Genomic DNA, 23,322 nt, shown 5'->3' with positions numbered 1-23,322 from the left:
ACTAAGTGACTAAGGCTTGTGTGTTGCTTTCAGTTTGACTTGTGTCAATCTGAGACTAGGACACCTACCAGCTCTGCTCTCTGCAGCTCGTCTCAGTCCTTGAAGTTATATGCCTATTTTGAGACTTTTTTGTCTGTGACATAGGGATAGTGATCCTTTTATCATTGTAAGATAAAAGATGACATAAGTGTATTTCTTAGGATAAACTGACATGACAGTCAATGATGGCAATCTCATAACCAAGATTATAACTAGAAATTTGAAGGGCTGCCAAGAGAGTAAATAGCAGTTGTTGAACATATGAAATGTTTACACTTTGGGTAGGTAAATTTTTATAAAATGGGCAATGAATCTTGTGTCTATAAATTACACATATTTTCTAAAGGAAATCATTAGATCACTTCACAGTAAACATATTTCTGTTAAATCATAATCTAATTCCAGCAAAGAAACCAACTGAAAAGATTCTTCCATCTGTTCTAATGGTTCTATTAGTCTTTGAGTAACTGGGACTCAAGCTTCTAAGTTCTATTTGGCTGCTGTTGCTTCTGTCCTCTGTTGAGAGAACATTGTTTTTGTGCACTGGTTAGAGAAAAGACCGTTACTTGCTACCTATACCTACTCTCTTAATAGGAATCTGACACAAAATGCCATCCGATTTATTGTTGGCATTTCAGTAACACATTTTCTCAATAGCCGATAGACCAACAAAATTTAAGCTAATTAATGCTTTATAGCTCAAGTTAGTAATTGATCAAAAACACCGAATAATATTTCAATGTTGATTTAGAATAAAAATATTTTATCCCCCAATTTCCAGTTTCACTTGTGGTGAAAAAGGAACTCTCCTACATTGCTGGTGGGAGTGCAAACTGGTCCAACCACTATGGAAAGCTGTCTGGAGGTTCCTCAGTCTACTAAAAATGGAGCTACCATATGACTCTGCAATTCCACTACTAGGGATCTACCCAAAGGACACAAAAACATTGATTCAAAAGAACACCTGTACCCCTATTTTATTGCAGCACAATTTACAGTAGGTAAAACCTGGAAACAACCCAAATGCCCACAAATAGATGACTGGATCGAGAAGATGTGGCATATATATACAATGGAATATTATTCAGCAATCAAAAAAGTTAAACTCATGCCATTCGCAGCAACATGGATGGAACTAGAAGGGATTATGCTCAGTAAAATAAGCCAGAAGGAAAAAGAAAAATATCGGATGTTTTCACTTATAGCAGGAATAAAGTGGAACCAAATAAGACATCACTGTAAAAAATAATAACAGTACAAAACACAACAAAGCAAAACCAGACAATTATAAATCAGAGACATCCTGCAGGGGAGGAGGAGGGAGAGGGATCAGAGGGAGGGAGGAGCACAGGGGACCGAGGTGATGGTGCACGGGTGCATTGGGGAAGGGAAATCTATGGGGACTACACCTGAGGGGGTGGGGGGAAGCAAATATTGTTTAAAAATGAACAATGATGTAAAAAATAAATAAATAAAAATGAGAGATTTAAAAAAAAAGTCACAACAGCAATGAAGTTGGGTGTTTCTGTGCCTTAGTATTATTTGTCCATTTCTGCCTTCACAATAATGTCCTATAATTAAAGTTAGCCTTCAAGGCGAAAGTCTGAACTTCCCCATTATTTTTTTCACTTCCCTAATCCATAATCTTTTCCTGCTAACAATAATTAATGTGATCCAAAATACTAATTGGGCACTTGAATCTATAGTATTATATTTATTAAACAGCATAACTAGTATTCAAAAAGCCACAGTATCTTTTGTCATCCACAAAAAGTGAAATATTTGGACTAGACAACTGTAATACCAAATATTTTAAATATATCTTATTCATTTAAATAGCATAGTTTCAAATTTGAACTGGTGCTTTAATAAAGTGAGCAATTAAAAAAATCACATTAAAATTCAGGGTATTATTTAAGAGGGACCTCAGGTAAGACTGAGTCATAATTTGTTTTACTGATACATTTTTTAAGGGGCATCCAATTTAGAAATACATTGAAGATATAGTTGGTTCATATATAGGTTTCTTTTAGTTTGTGGGTAAGGCCAATCGAAATTTCAAGAAAAAAATATCCTTTTACTCAGTCTTTACACTACAAAAGTATACATTTTTTTAGAGTGAAAGAGAATAGGGTAAACATGATGAGAATGGTGTATTTAGGCACTGATGAATAATTTTTCAAAGTCCTGAAAAATTATTTCACTTAAAGGCTAATAAATTTTTGTATAATTAAATTACATGATGGACAGAGAACTACAGATCCCTGAATACATCATGCTCTCCCAAGTATGCTGCACCCCTCCCCAAGAATACCAACATACCACTGCTTCATGTTGGTATCATCTAAACTGCACAATGAATGTATTCTTAGGAGTTTTCTATGACTCTGAAAATTTTAATTTGACTCTGCTTTTCTATTTTGTATATATTTGTGTATAAACATATGTATATTTCTGAAACTTTCATATTGCATTATTAAATGTAATACAGTTTTTTTTTTAATCCTTTAATCTGTGGTTTTGAAGACTGGAATATCTCTTACAACTATAGCCTCAACATTTAGCTGAGTGCCTGGAAAAGTGTAGCAATATTTGTTGAATGCATAAAGATTAAACAATGACCAAATATGTGTTTCCCTTCATCTTTTACTTGCCTACCTTATTGCATATGATAGGAGATTAAATTGAAACTGTAGTAAAAAATCAATATGCTTAATGAGAAATGTGATTAAAGAAATTGAATCTAGAAAATGTTGAGCTGTGCTAGGCTTTAATGATTGATTGCCAATAAACATCAGTTGATTGATAATCCTATATATGACTACTGTAAGTAAATAAAATAGCTAGCAAGGTTTCAATATAAAATACCCATGAATAAACTCAATAATGCAAAATTGCAAATATAAGAAATACCACCATGTCATTTGTTATTGGGCATTCAAAAATTATTAAACATCTCCTGTATGTCAGTATAATGACAATATCATAACACAAAGTTCAATAACTTTGTGTTGAACTTAGCTCAGACTTTTTAGTCTACAGAAGAAGATAGGAACATCAGTTTTATTATGATGCATCAGGTACTGTAGTACTAGGCCCATATGTAAGAAAGGTGAATTTTAAATATAACAAACATTAGTCTGTTTTTTAAGAACACAATGAATTTAGTTGGAGGAGGAGGTAAGAGAATGTTTTCCAGCAGAGAGAATGTGCTCAAGAGTGGTGGTAATAGTATAAGATAGACAGAGAACAGTCAGTGTTTTGGAGAGTTTTTAGTGACTATGGCTAATAGCAGGAAGAACTAGGGAGAAATAGGTTTTCTAGGTCCATTAAAGAATTTTAATTGTTTTTTTTTTTTTTTTTTTTTTACTGAAAGCTACAAGAAGTATTTGAAGACTTTGAAGATTAGAGTGAGAGATGTTATGATAAAAACTTCATGACATTCTCTCAGGCTGTTATGTGATGTTTGGGTTTAAAGAGAATGGACAGTATCAGTAGGCAATGGTGAAAATGTGAAGATAGAAAAATGGTAAGAACTTCAGCTAAGGCAGTCATAGAGAAAACAAGGTAAAGGACAGATGCAAGATTCATTTTTAAAAGTTAAATGCACACTGTTTTGTGTCATTAGTTTTGAAGGAAAAAAATAAGAATGTTCCAGCTGGACTCAGATTTCTGGCTGTTTGCATGGAATAGGAAACTGCAAATGTTATAGGTTTGGGAATAAAGGTATCTCTTTGAATTTTTCACATTCAAATGAAAAAATGGAACTCAGAAGAGAAACTTCAAGTAGAAGTAAAAGTTGGAATGCATCAGCTTAAATATAGTAATTACGGTTATGGGTGCAGAGAAATAATAATGAAAACAAGTTAAAAAACACACTTTGTATTTAAGAATCTATATATTTACTTAGCCAAATTATTATAGAAAATATATAATAACTTAGTGACATGTTTCCATATTGTTATATTTCATAAACTTATTTCAGTGACATGGTTTCATAATGCTTATTACTGAATATAAAATGCAGAAATAAAAAAACAATAACCTAGTGTTCATCAGATTGGTATGTGGCTATTTCTTCCACTCTTTCATACAAGGAGACACCCTTTTTTATATTTTGTTATATGTAGAGAATAAATTCCAAGAAATACAACTAAATAAATTAAAATATCTTTTAATTTTGAATTTTAATTTATTATAATTACCCCCATCCCTTATTTGCTTCATCTACATTCCTCCTATAAGTGAAACCATCCAATTATTTTCCTTTTCTTTCTGGATTATTTCACTGAGCATAATCCCTACCAGCTCCATCCACGTTGCTGTGGATGGCATGAGTTAATCTTTTTGGAAAAAAAAAGTAATTATAAAAAATTAAAAATCAAAATCAACAGGCAACTATAAACCTGTAGGGGAGGAGGAAGGGAGAAGGATCAAAACTTCAAAACAGGGTTGGAGAAGAGCACAAGGGACTATGACAAAGGGACAGGGGTGAATGGGTGGTGGGAATCTCACAGGGACTATACCTGAGAGGAGAAAGCCCACATTGTACAAAAATGAATGATGAGAAATATATATAAAATAAAAAAATCAAAAATCATTTAATTCAAGTAATATTAGTATTCAACACTGTATATAACTCAAAAGTATAGGTTCAAACCCCTTTAAATTCATGTTAACACATCACAACACCACCTATGAACTCATAGGCCTCCACCAGTAAAATATTTCTAAATTACTGATTTTAACACTTTTTTGAGAAGGAATTGTAATCTGCAATACTATCTCATGTCAGCAAAATAAAGTAATTTGGGAATAATCTTCATTTTATTTTTTTAATATTTATTTATTTATTTATACAAGTACTGGGTACAAGCAGAAACGCGGGAGGGTAAGAGAATTCACCAGAGCCAGAGTGGGGAAAAGAACAGGCAGACTGATGAAATACACTGCTTAGGGGAGCAGCGGGCGGCAGGAGAGGTCTGCGCGCCATGCGGGACCCTTGCCGGCGGCCGGGGATCAAACTAGCGCTGCGGAGGTTGTGGGCAGCTTCATAGCCCAGTGCTCAACCGCTGCACCACCAGGGGAGGCCCCAATAATATTCATTTTAAAGTAATACACTCTTAGGCAATATTTATGATCATATGCAGTTTCACGAACTTAACTAATAGTGTCACTATATAACCCTTTATGTGAGAAAAACAAATACAAGTGGCATTTTTTGTATTTGAAGACAACACTCAATTCTATGGCCTTACCAAATGTTCTCTGATTTGTTTGGCTAGGAAGATTCTGAATCATAAATATTCTCTGATGACACTTAGGTTTTAAGAGTCACAATGGCCTTAGGCATATATTAAAAATGAATTAGTAATAAAAATTACATGGTGATTGATGTATTTAAAACATTAATGCCCACATTTCAGTTTTGGGGGAAAGGAAATAGATTGCTTATAATCCACAGGAGTAAAAAATCAATAGGCTTCTTTTTAAATGACTAGTTTTTAATGGTATAGTCTAATATGTTACATATCAATAGATAACAAGTCTATAAAAGGATAAATAAAATCTTGCTAATTAAATTATTTTCATTGGTGAGAGACTATTTATGATGTGTTAGTAAAATATCTGAAAGGCTAAATATGCCCCTCTCACAGATGTAAAATATTGAAAATTCAGATGTTTGAGAAAAGAAGTTCTATTTTCACAATGCTTTAAATATTAAAAGGAAGCAACAGAGTCAGAATTCACTTGTAGTAAAATTCATTCCTTTTGTCTCTAGAAACTGGTATGACTTGAATATTTCACATGTAAATTTGAAGTATAGTGCATATTCTAAAACATTTTTTATCAGAATTAGGTATACATTTTACAATAGGTATGATATATATACATATCAAATGCCTTTAAAAATCCAGATATACAAGGAAATTTTATTATTTTTTTCTTTAGCATGCTATCTCTCAGAATTAATCTTGCTAAATATGCACTAAAAATCTAGAACTTAAAAGAATCTAGTAATATGGCAAACTTCCACAATTGCAATAGGATCCTTATTTGTATCAAATGATAATTTCAGTTGCTTTTTGTCTACTTTTAATAGAGTGTTTCATATTAAATGGAGACCAATTGCCCATGGTAAAAATCACTTTAGGGCTCTGCAGGGATAGAACTATCTTAAGAATTACAAGAAGGAAAACCATCGCACTGAATAAAAAAGAAGTAGAATAATTAAGGAAAGGTCTATGAGCAAATCAAAACAATAAAATAAATAAAACAAAAGCTAGAATCGCTAGCAAAGGGATAAACATGGCAGGGAAAGTTGCTCAGATTTGAATTCTGATTATTAATATTATCTCATCAATGCAGAAAAAAACAGAACTATAAAGTAATACATCTTATATCATCTTAGATGATTCTGTGGTAGCTAGTTCTTCTGTTCCTAATTTCTAAGAGCAAACTAAGCAGTATGCCTAACAAAATAATTATATTTACCAGTTCCCCTAGTATAGTTATTGCTGTCATTACACATCATTTACCAATAAACAGTTGCAGGACTTCAAGGATTCAGTGGCATTTATCTTTCACCTCTTATTTTTTTTTCTTTTTTAATGCATAGACCTGGATTACAAATCGATGAAATAGATTAGTAATTGGAGCTCCAATAGTTCCCTGAACTCTGAGATAACCTTGCTCTTGGATGCCAGAAAAGAAAAAGATGAATGAGTTCTAGATGTTTCATGGAGAATCATACCAGTTGTGTTATGTACAGTATATTTTATGAAAGATTAAATTCATGTCCATTTCTTATACTATTTTTTCTAATTTATATTCAGTTAATGACATAATTACTAACAGGCTAGATAAATGTAGAAAACAAATACCAGAAAACCAATACTCAAAAATGAGAAAGTAATGTGAATCTACAAAGTCAATGGATAGAATTCACATGAACTTTTAACAGTTCAAACATTTAATCTCAGTGATTATAAACTACAGAATCATTTGCAAGAAAATGTAATAATGCAATATTCAAACCAATTTGAATTTCATGCATAGTGCCAGGCTTAACAAATAAAATATGACACCCAATTAAATTTGAATTCAAAAGCAAATAAAAGAAAAACAAAACAAATGAGACTTTATCAAACTTAAAGATTCTACACAATAAAAGAAATATGCATCAAAACAAAAAGACAAGCTACTGAAAGGGAGAAGACATCTGTGCTTCATAAGTCTGACAAGGGTTTAATATCAAAATATACAAAGAAATCATAAAACTCAACAAGCAAAGAACCAAACAACCTGATTAGAAATGGGCATGGGATTTGAATAGATACCTCTTCAAAGAAGACATATAGATGAGCACATAAAAAGATATTCATCTTCTCTTATTAGGGGAGTACAAATTAATAAAGCAATGAGCTATCACCTCACACTTGTGATAATGGCCTTATCCAAAAGGCAAGAAACTGTGCAAAGAAGGAGACTTGCACATTTTTGGTGGAATAAATTGCTACAATTAAGAAAGAATTAACAGGATTCCTTGAAAATTTAAAATTATAAATAGAACTAAGCATAGAAATAGAATTGTTCTTTCTTTGTTTCACTTACGGAGTTTTACGCACTTGAATTGAGTTTTGATTCTGGAGTCTCTAGGAATGAACCTGAATGGAGAACATCTTCCTTCATTCCAGAAAAATGATATGTTTATTTGTTTCATTGCTATTTATCACCCCTGACACATTGTGCTTGAAGCAAAACTGCTTTTACACACCTTAACATGTCAGGAGTTACAGGTTGCTGTTCAACCATAATAGCAAATACATGCAGATTAACTTTTGATACTTATTGAAATTCTGACGATTAGAACTTTGTAGTTTCGATTGGTATGATCACTCCAATCATAACCTCCTTACCACACATCTACAAGTAAATTGACTAATCTTAAATGTTCCACCGTGTGCCTCTTGGACAGTAGAAGGGACAGAACATTGTTCCAGTAATTTTATTCCACTCTACATCTATATTTAAGCTCTTTGTATTTCACAAAGTTTAGATATATCAGGTGAAACATACAAATTATAAAGCAACATTTATTTATGTACTCACATTGATGTCTTCCAAATCTAAATTATTTAGAATAATATTGTTTCTTTTCCAGATGATGGGGGGTCTCAGGGATCCCTGAATGGCACAGCTCAGAACTGCACTTTGTCCCACAGTTGCTGCTGTAATGCTGAGTTTCTGATCTTCAGGCAAACTCAACTGGATAACCTCTGTAAAGACAAAGTGTCAGTAATGTTAATGAGTGTGTAGTTTTGTAAGGTTAATAAGTATAAAGTTTCTGAATACTAGTCATTAAGACTTAATTTGAATAAAATGGAAAAAAGCTTGTGATGAAATGAAAAAAAAGAGTCAACGGTTTCCAATAAAAGGTCAGAATGACATTTCAATTTAATTGATTGACAAGCATCCTCATGAGGCAAAGAACTATTAAACATGAAATGAATATCAGAAGTAGAGTTATAATAAGCCTGGCAGATTGCACCCAAAAGAGAGATAAATTATTTAACTGCCAAATCAACATGTAGTATGTCATCGACATGGAAATAAAAATGATGTTGTTTATCCACTGATAGATTTATACGTAGGTGAGATGAGATCATTGTTGGCTGGCTTCAGAGAACACTAGCATAGCTGAATGGGCGAAATATATCATAAAGCTGGGAAAAAAATTGACTCTAAAAAATAATTTATTTGGGGAGCAGAAGGAGGAAAATCAAGTTCACCAACCAAATAACAATTAAGAGAAATTCTGTCAGCTACCTTTAATGAAAACTGTTGTTTCAGTACAGTCACTTCCTTGTCCTTAAAAGAGTATGATAAAATCTTGCCATTTGCAACAACATGGATGGTACTGTAGGGGATTATGCTATGAGAAATAAATCAGGAGAAAGGCAAAATAGTGGATAGTGTCACTGATATGTGAAATGTAGAAAATTAAACAAACAAAAGGGATCAGATAAGCCAAACCAATAACAAGTTCTAGATATCTCACTTTAGAATTGAGGCTACCAGAAGAAGAGGGGGCAGAGCAAAGTGGGGAGGGGGACACACTGGTGCCTTGGTGGTAGGTGTGGTTTGGTAACATATACCTGAAGATGTGATCCTACACCTCTAAACCATATACAGTGGTATAAATCAATGTTACATGCCCCCAAAAACAAATTAAAAAAAAAACAAATATTTTATTATTAACTAGTAATTGAGCATATTTCTCCTAGTAATTATGCTGAAAAAGAAAATAATAATCATACTCTGAATCTGGTTTTCAATTTTCTGTTTTCTGATATCCTATGAGGTATAATCATAATAATTCTCTTTTATCCTATCTTTGTCCATTATCATGAGAAATGACTGGCATAATCATAATAGTCATCATCCATATGAAAATAACATTGTAGTTTTCAGGTGACATTCTTAGACACTTTAACTTTTACACCCTATGAGTGAGTCTTGCATTTTGACCTTATGTAATTATAGTCAAGCTAGAAATGCCACAAATCACAATTCTCACTGAAGTTTCCATGGTAAGGAACATAGATAATGGTCTTTTTTTTTTTTCCTATGTTGATATTTCACGTGGGAGGTTGAGTGGAGTCAATGTTAGCTTTTGATTTACAATATTTTATAATAACCAAAGTTCTGTGGCATCAAAGACTGGGATAGGCATATTTTAGAAATTGACCCTTTCACTAAAAGAAAATATATTTAATGAGTTACCCAAAGGGAAAGTCTGAAATTTGCAAAGTGGTCTTTATCTTTTTAAAAATATTACAAACTTACGTGTGGAGAGAACATTATGAAAGAAGTAACACCATATAGAATACCAATAATTTCCCATTAACATCTGTGAATTTTAGCTTTTCATTTATTTTAAATTTATGTAAAATAAAATGAGGCATATGCTTTTATTTTTTTATTTTTTTAAAGATTTACTTATTTATTTATACAAGCACTGGGTACAGTCAGAAGCGCGGGAGGGTGAGAGGATTCACCAGAGCCAGAGTTGGGAACAGAACAGGCAGATGGACGAAATACACTGCTGAGGGGAGCAGAGAGCAGCAGGAGAGGTCTGTGTGCCATGTGGGACCCTTGCCTGCAGCCGGGGATCGAACTGGCACTGCAGAGGCTGAGGGAAGCTCCGCAACCCAATGCTCAACTGCTGCGCCACTGGGGAGGCCTGGCATATGCTTTTAAAAACAGAATTGTTCTGACATTTGTAAATACAACTGCTACTAAATCAGCTTAGTATCTTTTCATTAACCTGCATCTAGTATTAAGTACCAGACCATTTGAATTAGTCACATTTTTGGTAGTTATATATTACAAGCTAATTAGGTAATATGAATATCTTGAAATAAATGCTGGTATTACACATCACATTCACATTGATATACATTAATGATGGCATATTTCATTCTATAGCTAACAGAATCATCTTATGTTATTTATGTACAAACAACTGTTTGCAGCAAGTGACAACTCATCTCAGTACCCCTTTTCATCGCTTCAGCTCCAATGATAATGAATGTATGAAAAATCTTATTTAAGCAAAATCACATGCCACATAAAATCAAAAGTCATTTGATGTCCCGACCAAAGGTAAAAGACCATAGGCTCAGAATAACAGATGATAATGAGTTTTTTAGAATACTGCATAATACCTTTTGACCTAAAGACACTCTCCTTTAGAAGATCCTCTCACACATTTAAGTGAGATAAATCAGAGTTCTAGCTGTGGTGTTTCTTCTGATCTCATTATGAATATTATTATTTATATTGAGATGACATTGGTTTAGAGCACTGTATATGAAAATTATTAATATCCAGACCAGCTTTCCCTTTTATTATTTGATTACTTAGGAATATTAAGGGACAAGTAAAATAGGTTCTCTTTGTGGATACCATTTTTGTATTTTTTCATCTTCAAAACAATCTTATAAATATATTAAGAGCTTACTTTCAAAGAAATGAAAAATTGTATCTCCATTAGCCAAATCTGAAGAAAAGGGAAATGTTGATTTACAACTTCAACAATTGCATGCAAGTATTTATGAAATATGTTTTCCAGACCTAACTAGAATGGCTTTATGCCTTGAAGAAGAATGTAGTGTGACCTGGACAAGGCAGTGTTCAGGTGTTATGGAGAAATACTAGAGCTATTGTAAATAATGTTGTGATGAAGATAGATTGTGATCATAAAGTAGAATTGTTAAAGTTGAATTATAATGATGTACATCTGACACCCATATAAAGTTTTTTTAAATACAAGCTATTTCATCAAAAATAAATAAAACTATAAATATTGGAGCATAAAAAGGAAAAACTACTAGAAATAACAATGTATACATTTTATAGGTACTTTCAATATATTGGACGGGAAAAATAGAAGCAGTCTAAATGGGAAAAGAAGAATCTGGAAAAGAATAGGATAAAGGAATCCTGAATTTATCCTAAAGAAAAGGAATTGGTAGAGAGGAAAATACTGAGAGTAGAATGATTTCTGCCAAATTTCTGAAAAAATGAAAACTTATAATTGCAAGCATAAGTAAATATTTGGCAATGAAAATAAAAGGTCGGTTCTTCCTATGGAATGATGAGATTGAGCATTTATGGGAAAATATCTAAACAAATACTTTTCAAGGAAAGATCTGTGAAACAATGAGGCAACGATTCCTGTGCAAAATTGGAATTCATTTTTGATTCTTTTACCACTCTGTAATCAGGACAATGCCCCATTATAGACAAAATTGTATTTTGATAATACTTCAAGGAGTTTTACATGTTAATAACAGTGAATCTCATTTTCTTTTTGTTTTAATTCATAATTTTTATAATCTTTCTATGGTCTTTTAAAAATAGAACAATTGGCATTTAACTTTTCTGCTCAATTGTACTTAATTTCTTTCAAACAAATTATATACATTTGAATTTTAAACTGAAACATGTGAAGTATAATCCTTTTCATTCAGAGATATGTATGACACTAACAATTTAGAATATAATGAAAATAATTCTCTTTTATGAAGAATAATTTGCACTGGAAACCTGACCGAACGAAAATAGAGCATTGAGTGGTCAAACCAGTCAAGTTGATTTTAACTTTATGATTTGAAAAATTTCAAGAGTTCAGACAAATAGAGTATTTGACATTATAGGCTGGACTAACAAGGTATTGCTACTTCCATTTATATTATAATAAGCTTAAAACCACTTTATTTTTTTTAAGATTTATTTATTTATTTACATGAGCACTGGGTACAGCAGAAGTGTGGGAGGGTGAGAGAATTCATCAGAGCCAGAGTGGGAACAGAACAGGCAGACTGACACACTGCTGAGGGGAGCAGCGGGCGTGGCAGGAGAGGTCTGCAAGCCATGCGGGACCCTAGCTATAGGCAGGGGATAGAACCAGCACTGTAGAGGCTGAAACATGTGCAGAGGCTGCGGGCAGCTTCTCAGCCCAGCGCTCAACTGCTGCGCCACCTGGGGAGGCCCTAAAATCACTTTAGAAAAGAGTTTTTTTGGGGGCCTCCCCGATGGTGCAATGGGTTAAGTCGCAGCACTATGAAGCTTTTCTGCAGTCACTGCAGCATGAGTCTGATCCCCAGCCAGGGGGCTGATTCTGCACCCCAGCTCTTGTTTTCACAAATAAATAAATCTTTATTTAAAAAAAAAATACACAGCACGTTCTATTTGCCAGGCATTGTTCTAAGTATTTGATTCATTTAATATTCACCATTATCCTATGAGGTAGATGTTGTATGTTCCTGATTTTATTTTCTATTTGTAGTGTTATTATGTGAGGAAGAGATGATTAATTGAAGATTCCCTAGCCATCTTGAGACCAGACAGGAACACTTCCTAATACACCAAGGACAGCATATACAAAAACAAAAGAAGTTCATCTCCTTAATTACAACTGTGCGAAGCAAGAAAACATAGTACCTTTGCATAATTTGTGAAATAATTATCTTAAAAAGATACAGGATACTAACAATCAAGTCTGAATAGCATGGAGAATAAGATCATACACTATAATATCAAGATCCACAGTTGAATTGTGACTTTGATGCCTGCCTCGCTGTTACAAAGACTTTTGACAAGTTATTTATACTCTGTGAGTTTCATTTTTCAATCTTTAAAATAAACATGGTAAGAAAGTTGTGAAGAAAAGACACAGTGTTTTTTTAACTACTTATGACTGTGTCTGGCATTGAGTAAATTCAGAATATGCTATAGTTGTTATTGTTAATGGAAAGCTAGTTAAGTATTTGTAGATTAAGACAGACACTATTTCACCATGGTTAAAATATGTAATTTTACTTTGCGAAAGGTATTTTTATGTAAAATTGTATTGGCTTAAGTATTATAGATATTACTTAAGCACAAGAGGAAGAACCCAGACTCATGACCCATAAAACTGCTTATAATCTCCTTTTTTTCTGCTCTTACATACAAACTGCCTTGAGGTTGTACTACATATGTGCATGCTTTTAAATAGAGTATCTAACATAATGATAACCAGTCTTTACTAACCAAAGATCTACTTATGAAAAAAATCAATGAAATACTGAATTAGGACTTCCCTGGTGGTGCAGGGGTTAAAGTCTCAGCACTATCAAGCTATCCCAGCCACTACAGCACAGGTTACAGTTTGACCCCAGCCAGGGTGCTAACCCACATGGCACAACAGACCTCTCTTGTCTCACCTGTTGCTCCCCTCAGCAGTGTATTTCAGTCAGTCTGCCTGTTCTGCTCCCCACTCTGTCTCTAGTGAATCCTCTCTCTCTCTCACACACACACACACACACACACACACACACACACACACACACCCCTCTGGCCTTTACCCCAGTTCTTGTATGCATAAATAAAAATAAATCCTAAAAAAATGAAAGAAATACTGAATTAACCAGTAATCTTTTCTCCATTTGATTTGTTGGTATAAAGACTACAGATGACTTAAGAAAATTCAATGTTATACTCTAAATAATTGAATCAAAAACTGCATGAAATATTTAAATTACTATCTTTAATTATTTTTAAAATTTTCAGTATGATCACTATAAATGGAATTTAGTATATTAAACTGGAAAGAGAAACTGGATAGTCATGTGACAAAAAGTAATTAACATAAAGTGTTTGCTATATATTTGAATTTGTCAGTCAGGATAAAGAAATAAGCTAATCAATACCCATTTCCTGTATGTTAAGAGTGTGTTCAGTGGTGTGTCAAAAAGCTATTATAGATAAAAGGAAAGAATGTTAACCTGTTCTCATTCCTTCAACTTATCTCAAGGGAACCCCAAGATGTTAATGTTGGAGTCAATCAAATGACAGAATATTTGCTTTGTCTTAAATAAGTTAAATTTTTCTCAGTTTTTTAGATAACAGTTAGTCAGACAGAGCTAAATTGAATGAATGATTCCTTCCATGAAGTCTAACAGAATTTGAGCATTTCGGACTGTAAAAGACTTTATGGTTGTTTGCCCAATTAAAACAATGCAGATAAAAGAGACTGCTATTTGTCATAATGCACTGCTATTACTGATAACACTGAAACTAAGCTCCACAGCACTTGACGGCACTATGAAGTTTTGCAAAGTTAGAGTCTCTCTAATATATTACAACAAGTCAAAGTGAAAGATGGGGAATTGAACACTGGCTGTTCATTTTGGCAGCTCTTCACAGGCTCTGAAGACTGGACCTCAGCTATGCAAATTCAAAACAAATTTAACAATCCATCCAGAATTAATTAGACTATTGGGAATTGACGGAGCCAATCAAAATCACAGGATACCTTTGTTTATACTGGAATGCCAATTTATTCATTTACAATTGGGAAAGCATCAGGTTTAGTACAAAGTGTCAGCTGTGAGCCTGGGAATCTCCCTTCTAATTCACAGGTCAAAAGCTTCTCAAGATTGATGAACAGAAAATTACAAAAAAGGAGTCTGCTATTCTCAAGCTAGTCAAGCTCTAATCAGCTAATGAATTGCCCTTTTCAACTCTAAAGACATTTCTGTCTAGAGAGTCTTTATTTTTCCTGTCACTTTCAAGTTCATTGACAAATTCTTAGTTCTTATCTTTAAAAAACAAAAATCAAAAACAAAACAAAACAAAACAAAACAAAACAAAACACCATCCACATCACCATGATTGCAGCTAGAGCAGGTAGGCTGTAACAGAGTATATAAATCTTCAAATCAGCAATTGTGCCCATAATCGTGGGCTTGTCAAGTTACATCCATGGACCAAATCTTGCCCAACACTCATTTTTATAAATAAAATTGTACTGGAACACAGCAATATCCATTTATTACTTTATTTTCTAAGCCTCTGGCTGCTTTTAGCTAGATAACCAGAGCTTAGTCATCGCTACAGGAAGGTTATGGCATATAAAGCCTGAAATATTTTCTCTCTGGTCCTTTACAGAAAGTTGTCTAGTTACTGAAACAGTATCTTGCTGATTTTACATTTCTTGAAGATATATAAGGTATTTAAATATTTCATTCTGCTTATTGTCGACTTTCAAAACACTAACCATAAGACAATGACATAGACACTACATGGAAAATGCTCCTATCCAGTTCTGGGTGAGTTTATAAACTGCCACTATATAATTTATATTCTTTGAGACTTCCACTAACAATGGAAGGATGGATTTCTATAAGTAAGACAGCTCTTCCTAGAGCCCACCACAAAACGTTTGTCCTATGCAAATGCAATTTCTTAGTCCCTGATAATAGTATCCTTCTGGATCTATCTTCCCCAAGTTTATTATGTTAAACAATTATAACTTCTTCACTCCGCTTAACCTTCAATAAAACTACTAATTTCCAGGGAACAATCTCCCCCAAAAAGAAAGCAATCTTGCTTGCCCCATGTATGTCATACACAGTACTAATCTGTGAGCTAGCTCGATTGCAAGGCAGGATTTACGTTTTAATAGGAACACTTCATTTCAAATGTGTCTTAAACCACCAAAAGGCTTATCAGAATTGATTTTAAGGAGAAGGAAAATCTTTCAAGTAACCTTTGTCAACTCTGTCACCAAATTTTCTGTAAGAATGAAAGGGACTAGGGTCTGACCAAGAATGAAAGGGACTAGTCTTAATGTTTCCCCCAGTTTGATAGAATAGTAGACACATTCGTTTCTTATTATAGACATGCCACCCTACTGAATGGGAGAAAATATTCACACATATATTACTGATAATAGGTTAATATCTAAGATATATAAAAATGTCACAACAATAGAAAAGCAAACGCCTCAATGAATAAATGGACAGTACACATGAATAGAAAATTCACCAAAGGTGAATTTGATATTTTGAGAAATATCAAAGAAAATATAATTCAATATTAAAAAAGAATACTCATCATTGCTTCCAATTGGGTCATCTGGTTAAAACCACAATGAATCCTCTCACACACCTGAGAGGATGACATATATTAAAATAGACCTCCACGATAAGAACTGGATAGGATATAGAGGAAGAGGAACCCTACTAAGTGTTTGTAAATGTGTAAACAGCTATAGCCATTAAGGAACGTGATTTGGATTCATCTTAAAAAACTAAAAGGGAACTATTGCATGACCCAGCGATCCTACTCTTGGGCATCTATCCAAAGAATACGAAACCATGTAGCAAAAAAAAAAAAACAAAAAAAAAAAACACTGTACATTAATTTTTACAGCACTATTTACAATACCTAGGACATGGAAGCAGCCTAAGTGCCCATCAACAGATGATTGGATCAAGAAAATGTAGTCTATCCACACAATGGGATACTATTAAGCTATAAGGAAAGATGAAATGCAGCCATTTATAGCAAAATGGAAAAAGTTCAAGATAATTATGTATAATAAAGCAAGTCAGAATTACAAAGATGACAAAAATTAATACTGGCCATTTACATAACAGGCAATTTGACAAGATCGATTATTTACAAAACTAGTTGGCAATATACACACAATGAGGGTTCTGAGGTTAGTAGGGGAGGGGAGATAAAGTGACAAGGTTATAATGGATGGTTATGGGGAAAAAAACAAGTAATTCTCTGTGAAAAATAAGAGAGAGAAATAGAGTCTCTATTTTAGTCTCTGTGAGAAGATAGGTGTCTAACACCAGAAAGTGTCAATTAATAGAACAAAAAAACCTTACCATCATGACCAATATCACCCCACCATTACTTTGATTCTGCATTTAAAATGCTAATGTGAAGAAGTAAAAGTTCCCACATTTTCCCTTTCATACTAGCCTCCCTTCTACACATCCAATCCAGATTCTACCTGAAACTATTCGTCCCAAAAGGGCATCATTGTGGATTTTGTTTTTTACTTAACATACTTTTCTAGGTATTCCTTCTTTATAAGGAAAGTACTGGTATTTCATAACAGAAATGAGACATATTTACTTATCCATTCGCTAATCATTCCTAATGATGGCTATTTAGATATTTAGAGTGTCTGTGTGTTTGTTTTTGCTACAATAAACAATACCATCATTAAAAAATCTTATCTTCACCACCAAAACAGAGATGAACAATTATATATTTAACTTACTAAGGTGAACAGATGCTCTGGGCATTGATGTTAAAATGAATGTACTAGATTTAAGTTATACAGATTGAAAACGTATTTCTATAAATTAGAATAACAAGACTTTATATTAAATTCTACATGTACAGATCTTAGATTTGCTAAAGTACATTTGATTATACATATATTATATACATATATAATTTTTCAGTAATATATGTGTGAGTATTTACAGTATAATAAATGCAAAAACTCAGTCCTTTATGTCAATTCAATATTTTAGTAAGTTCCTCAATTTTATGGAGATTTCAATGAGATTATCTTTATCCTCCTTGTTTGAGTAAATCATGTGAATAGAGCTGACTAAAAAAGCTATATACATTTTTCTAAAGAAGTTGCTGAAACAAATCCATAGGATTTTTGGTAATCTTTAAATAATAAAAGTCTAAGCTATTTATAACATCATGTTAAAAACAAGTAAAACAGTTATTCATGGTTAAGTAGATAAGTGTAGATCAAATTCATGCATTGATGCATGCCAGTCTATGACACTACCCTTTTCTTTTTAATAAGTAAGCATTAGTAGAATATATAATTAAATTGTCAAATGACATCATTTTTATACTTACCTTTAGTTTTAATTGATTTGTGATATAAACTATGTGCTTTATTTTTTTCAGACTGCATTTACTTACATTTTTAAATGATTTTTTTAAAGATTTATTTATTGAAGCATACAAGAACTGAAGTACAAGCCAGAGGTGTGGGGGGTGAGAAGATTCACCAGAGACAGGGTGGGGAACAGAACAGGCGGATCTACTGAAATACACTGCTGAGGGGAGCAGTGGGCAAGACAGGAGAGGTCTGCTGTGCCATGTGGATAGATCCCTGGCTAGGGGTTGAACTCGTGCTGCAGTGGCTGCAGATAGCTTCATAGGTTGTGTCTTATGCCAACAGGGAGGCCCTTAAATAATATTTTTTGTGAACATATTTTTATTTTAAATTCATAAAAAGATATATAAGTTGTTTCTAAAATTAGAACTAGCAGGATTTCCAGCAAATGTTTGTAAAAATGTGAAAGAAAAAAGGATTAAAAATTAAAAGTAGTTTAAACTTTATAGTCTGTTAAATTTAGAATGATTTTAAGATATAATTTTTAATATATTTGTGATATAATTGAACTCTGTACTTCATATACGATCATTAAAAAGAGTGATTTTGTTGTGATTGGACATTATTTAGTACACAATTAAAGGAAACTGAAGGATTAATACAAAATAAAGCCTTTATGAGTTTACATATTAATACAAATTAATATAAATATCTATTTTGGTAACAGGATAAACTACAACATTTGCAACACTGACAGTGTAACAAAAGTAATTTTATCGGGAGAAAGTATAAGTGGGAAAGAAGAGCAATGAGGAAAAAGATTTGATACAGGAGATTCAACAGAAGGAATCTTCAGAGTAAAAGGCTCAGCGAATATATATTGTGGAGAATCTTATCACCCACTGGCATCTGTTCTCCGCTGCTCCACTAGTCCTTGATGTAAATATTACTAGTAATAAGAAATGATCCATATCTCTTACATGTACAAGGCTTCTCTGGCAGGGGAGGAACTGCTCCAATAATCAGTAACCAGAGTTCTTGTCCAAAATTAGATGAGCCAATATATATATTATTTTTGGTCTATAAAAATTACCATATCATATTCTCTAAATGCATATTTACTGGTATTTCATTTATTGTGGAAATGACCATTTGGATTGTATCCAACTGCACTGCTGGGCTGGCGCTGCTGTCACGTGTGTAGGTCACCATGCCAAGGCTGCTTGATAGGATTGTCTGATAACAGCATCAGTTAGTGGCTAGCTGGGCATCAATACTGCAGTTGAATAGTTAGGAGTGTGAGCAGTCCATAGGCAGAGGGCACAAGGGACCGTTGTTTTTGTAAGAGAAACATTTCAGTCAAAACATTTCCCATTTCTGTTTAGTAGAAAGTTCCATATCTTGTCCCTGAGAGAACATCTGGATTTCAGTAGCCAGTTTTGTTTCTGCCTTTCTGGCATTCCAGAAGAGAAAGAACCCCCCTTTCCCATGCTGTGGTTTTATACTTCACTAATCTGAATTCAGCTTTATAATCACTGGTTTGTAGTAGAAATGTCCATTACAAGATTAACATCATACAGAATAGATTAAAGGCAGAAAAACCCAACAAGATTATAGATAAAGCTGTAAGTGCATAAACATTTCAATTTACCAAAAAGATATAAATAGATATGCTTCTAATAACTTCAACACCATGTTAGAAATATAACAATAATGTATTGCTCAGTTATCCATTTATCAGTAAAATACTAGAATATATAGTTTTAAAGTGTGCAAAAACCTTTCATTAGTTTTAATCTCCATGAAAATTTAATGAGTCAATATATATATTAATTTATATTTTGAGTTTGGTCTATAAAAAGTATCACATCAAATTCTCTAAATGCATATACTGGTATTTCATTTATTTTTGAAATAATCATAGAAATTAACACACAGAGCACAATATTTACCCAGTACAGCTTAATTATCAATTTAATATTAGATACATCAGACATTAAGCTCACTATTTTGCAAAACAGCAACCCAGGAACACACTAAAATCCTTGTCTAATTCCTCTTATGCTCATAAAGACAGCATTCTGTAATTAGCACAGTTAAAGAGAATGCATTTTATATAATTCATATTTTTTATTTATCAAAATTCTAATTTGATAGTTTTAAGAGCAGAGGTTTACTCTATTATGAAAACATTAACTTGGATGAAGTAATTTACTTGGTAGCACAAATATTAAAATTCTAATGAAACAAGAAAAAATAATTTTATTTCCACCCTAAAGGCATGCTGTATAATCAGATTTTAATACATTGCCAAGAAATATATAAAAATGTGCTTTAAAAAAAAGATATTTAAAAAATCAAATTTGGAAACATGATGTAATTTATGCTAATATGATGCTGTCTGTAGAAAAAACTTTAAAAATCATTATTTTTTACATAAACGATAAAATGAGTATTTTTTGAAAAAAAGAAGAGTTACAAAGGAACTATTAGATTTCAACAACATTACCTTGCTAAACACCATATTAACCAAACTAAACTAATTTGTGTGTGAATTAATTATAGAAAACAAATCACAATGCATAGTTGTAATCAGTTTCTGGTGTGATTCAGAATTGAATTTCTAACACTAGCACTTACTAGTGCTAAGACATTCATTTCTTCATCTGCAAAGTAGGGTAATGAGAATAGTTCAGAGACAATTTGTCATGATTAATTCTCATAAAATACTTTTAAATAAGCATTTATTTAATGGAAGTTATTGATACTATTAAATTACCAAACAATACCACTCTAAGTGATTCTAACCAAATGATGTTAATTTTTTTATGATCAACTTGTAATTATTCACAATTGTATTTGAGAAATACCCATACGTAAATTTTGTATGTATATTCACACATGTACATAGCAGTGCACAAGTAAAGAACATTTGCTTTCCTTGAAATCAGTGTAGTTTCTGTTTGTTTTCTGGTTTTCCAAGAGTTATCAATAATCAATCATTCTTCATCTTTTATCCCACACATTAACTTATTTCAGTAGTATTTAAATATATTTTATTTCATTTAAAATAAAGATTGCAACATTTTTCTTCCTAAATGAATCTTCATGTATCCATGTTAAAATGTGATTTTATATATGATAAATATTATTTTATATTAAAATAAAAAGAATGACCTCAATTTAGGAAATTTATATGCATTTGACACCAGATATTGGTCACTAAAATATGCAATGTTTAATTTAAACTATAGACTATACCTGTTAGAGAAATATTCAGTTATTTTCACCCATAAAAGTAGTATCTAGTATCAAGTAATAAAGGTATAATAGAAGGAAGAGGAGAAAGATATGGAGAGAGTGGGAGATATGGAAAGAAAAAATAAAGAAGCAAGAAAAGCAAGAAAAATCAACAGAGCGAAGGGGAAAACATTTACATATATAAAATCTAAGATTAAAATTAAGAGCTACCACTTATACTATTTTTGTTTACCTCAAAATTGTCATTCATTATTTAACATTTAGTATTTGCCTATTACATATCATATATTTGGAAACTGTATCACTTCTCTTCTTGAAGATATCAGTACTTTGGAAGAAACACTAGCTACAAATTTTTAAGTCTGTCAGTATTGACCTCTAGTCCCCCCTGCATCCATGTGAGAACTGAGATGTGCATTTTCACCAGAATTACAGTCTGCGCTTTAGTTTCTTCAAGACTAAAAGCTGCAATTGAATGACAGGAAAATAATGAAAAAAAACATGAATTTTCATATAAATTGGCTCATGAAAATGAGCCAAAATATAAATATATATCTTAGTATTGAACACCCAAGTAACTCTTGAAGCAAGTGCTGTTAATGTGTATGTAACACACACACACACAAACACACACACACGGTGACCAAGCTGATACAAGCTGCTCTCATAGAACTCAATTAAGTGAATTAAAGTCAAGACTATGAAGGTATTGAAAGACCTAAGTATGCTCTCCGGTTTTTTTCTCATCAAAAAATATAGAACATTAGCAATGTTTTTTGGCCCCATTTTTCAGACATATGGATTCAGAGAAATGCAACAACAAAAAATGAAATCAATCTTTGTAGTTTCTAAGGCCCACATATTTTCAGGTTTTGTTTTCATCATTGTTATTACTTCTACTGATAATATAAATTACACAAATAAATCATTGAAAATACAGAGAGAGCATGTTTTAATTAAATGAGTCAAGTTGAATTCAGAGAAGGCTCTATCATTGCATTTGATCAACTGAAAGAAGAGTATGCATTTTTCAGAGCTACAGACATATATTTTCAAAATAAACTGCAAACCCAGTAGAAAGTGGGAAAAGTTTCAGAGTGATGAAAAGTGAGAAATGGGAAAACAGCAAACAGGATGAGATTTAATTTAGATAAATGTAAGGAAATACACAGAAGCAATGGCTGGAGAAAGAAACAAATTGAAGAGTATAGACTGGAGAATGTTGTTTGGAGCTTAACTATGGATTAGTATGGGACCAAATTTGGCTAAATAGCAGGAATATAAAAACTAGTAAAATGAATTATATATATTTTATCCATGTACCTAGGGCCATTTTTAACTCTAATATTAACTTTAAAAACAATAATGATTGGGCCTCCCTGGTGGCACAAGGGGTTAAGCACCACACTATGAAGCAATCTGAAGCCTCTGCACCACCAGTTCGATCCCAGACCAGCCAGGGAGCAACCCACATGGCGCAGCAGACCTCTCCTGTCTCACTCGCTGCTCCCCTCAGCTATGTACTTTGGTCAATCTGCCTTTCTATTCCCAGCTCTGTCTCTGGTGAATTCTCTCACCCACTTCCCTCCGCATCTCTGGCCTGTATCCCAACTTAAAAAAAAATAAAAATAAAAAAACACAATAATGATTGTGATACCTAAAGCTTATTGAACATGAAGTTGATACTAGACATTGTATAAGCGTTTTTGTCTTAGTACTGAACACTCAAGTAACCATGAAGCAAGTGTTGTTAATGTCTCATTTCACAGATAAGATATTAAGAGATTGAATATTTTTTT

The 23,322-nt window shown here is 32.8% G+C and overlaps 1 protein-coding gene across 3 annotated transcripts in view; it reads right to left on the bottom strand.

Annotated features, from left to right (window-relative positions):
• Positions 1-23,322, bottom strand: part of FSTL5 (follistatin like 5) — a gene marked incomplete at both ends in the record, with an annotated part of 468,907 nt that overhangs the window by 162,330 nt on the left and 283,255 nt on the right. For all 3 annotated transcript variants that reach the window (XM_084246222.1, XM_084246223.1, XM_084246224.1), the window contains one exon: positions 8,152-8,318. In XM_084246222.1, the coding sequence (XP_084102348.1) occupies positions 8,152-8,318 (167 nt within the window). The remainder of the gene's footprint in view (positions 1-8,151; positions 8,319-23,322) is intronic.

This window comes from Talpa europaea, assembly GCF_964194135.1.
Source record: "Talpa europaea genome assembly, chromosome: 10".
Taxonomy (NCBI): Eukaryota; Metazoa; Chordata; class Mammalia; order Eulipotyphla; family Talpidae; genus Talpa; species Talpa europaea.
The sequence above is the reverse complement of the archived record's forward strand: the minus strand, read 5'-3'. Positions and strand labels throughout refer to the sequence as shown.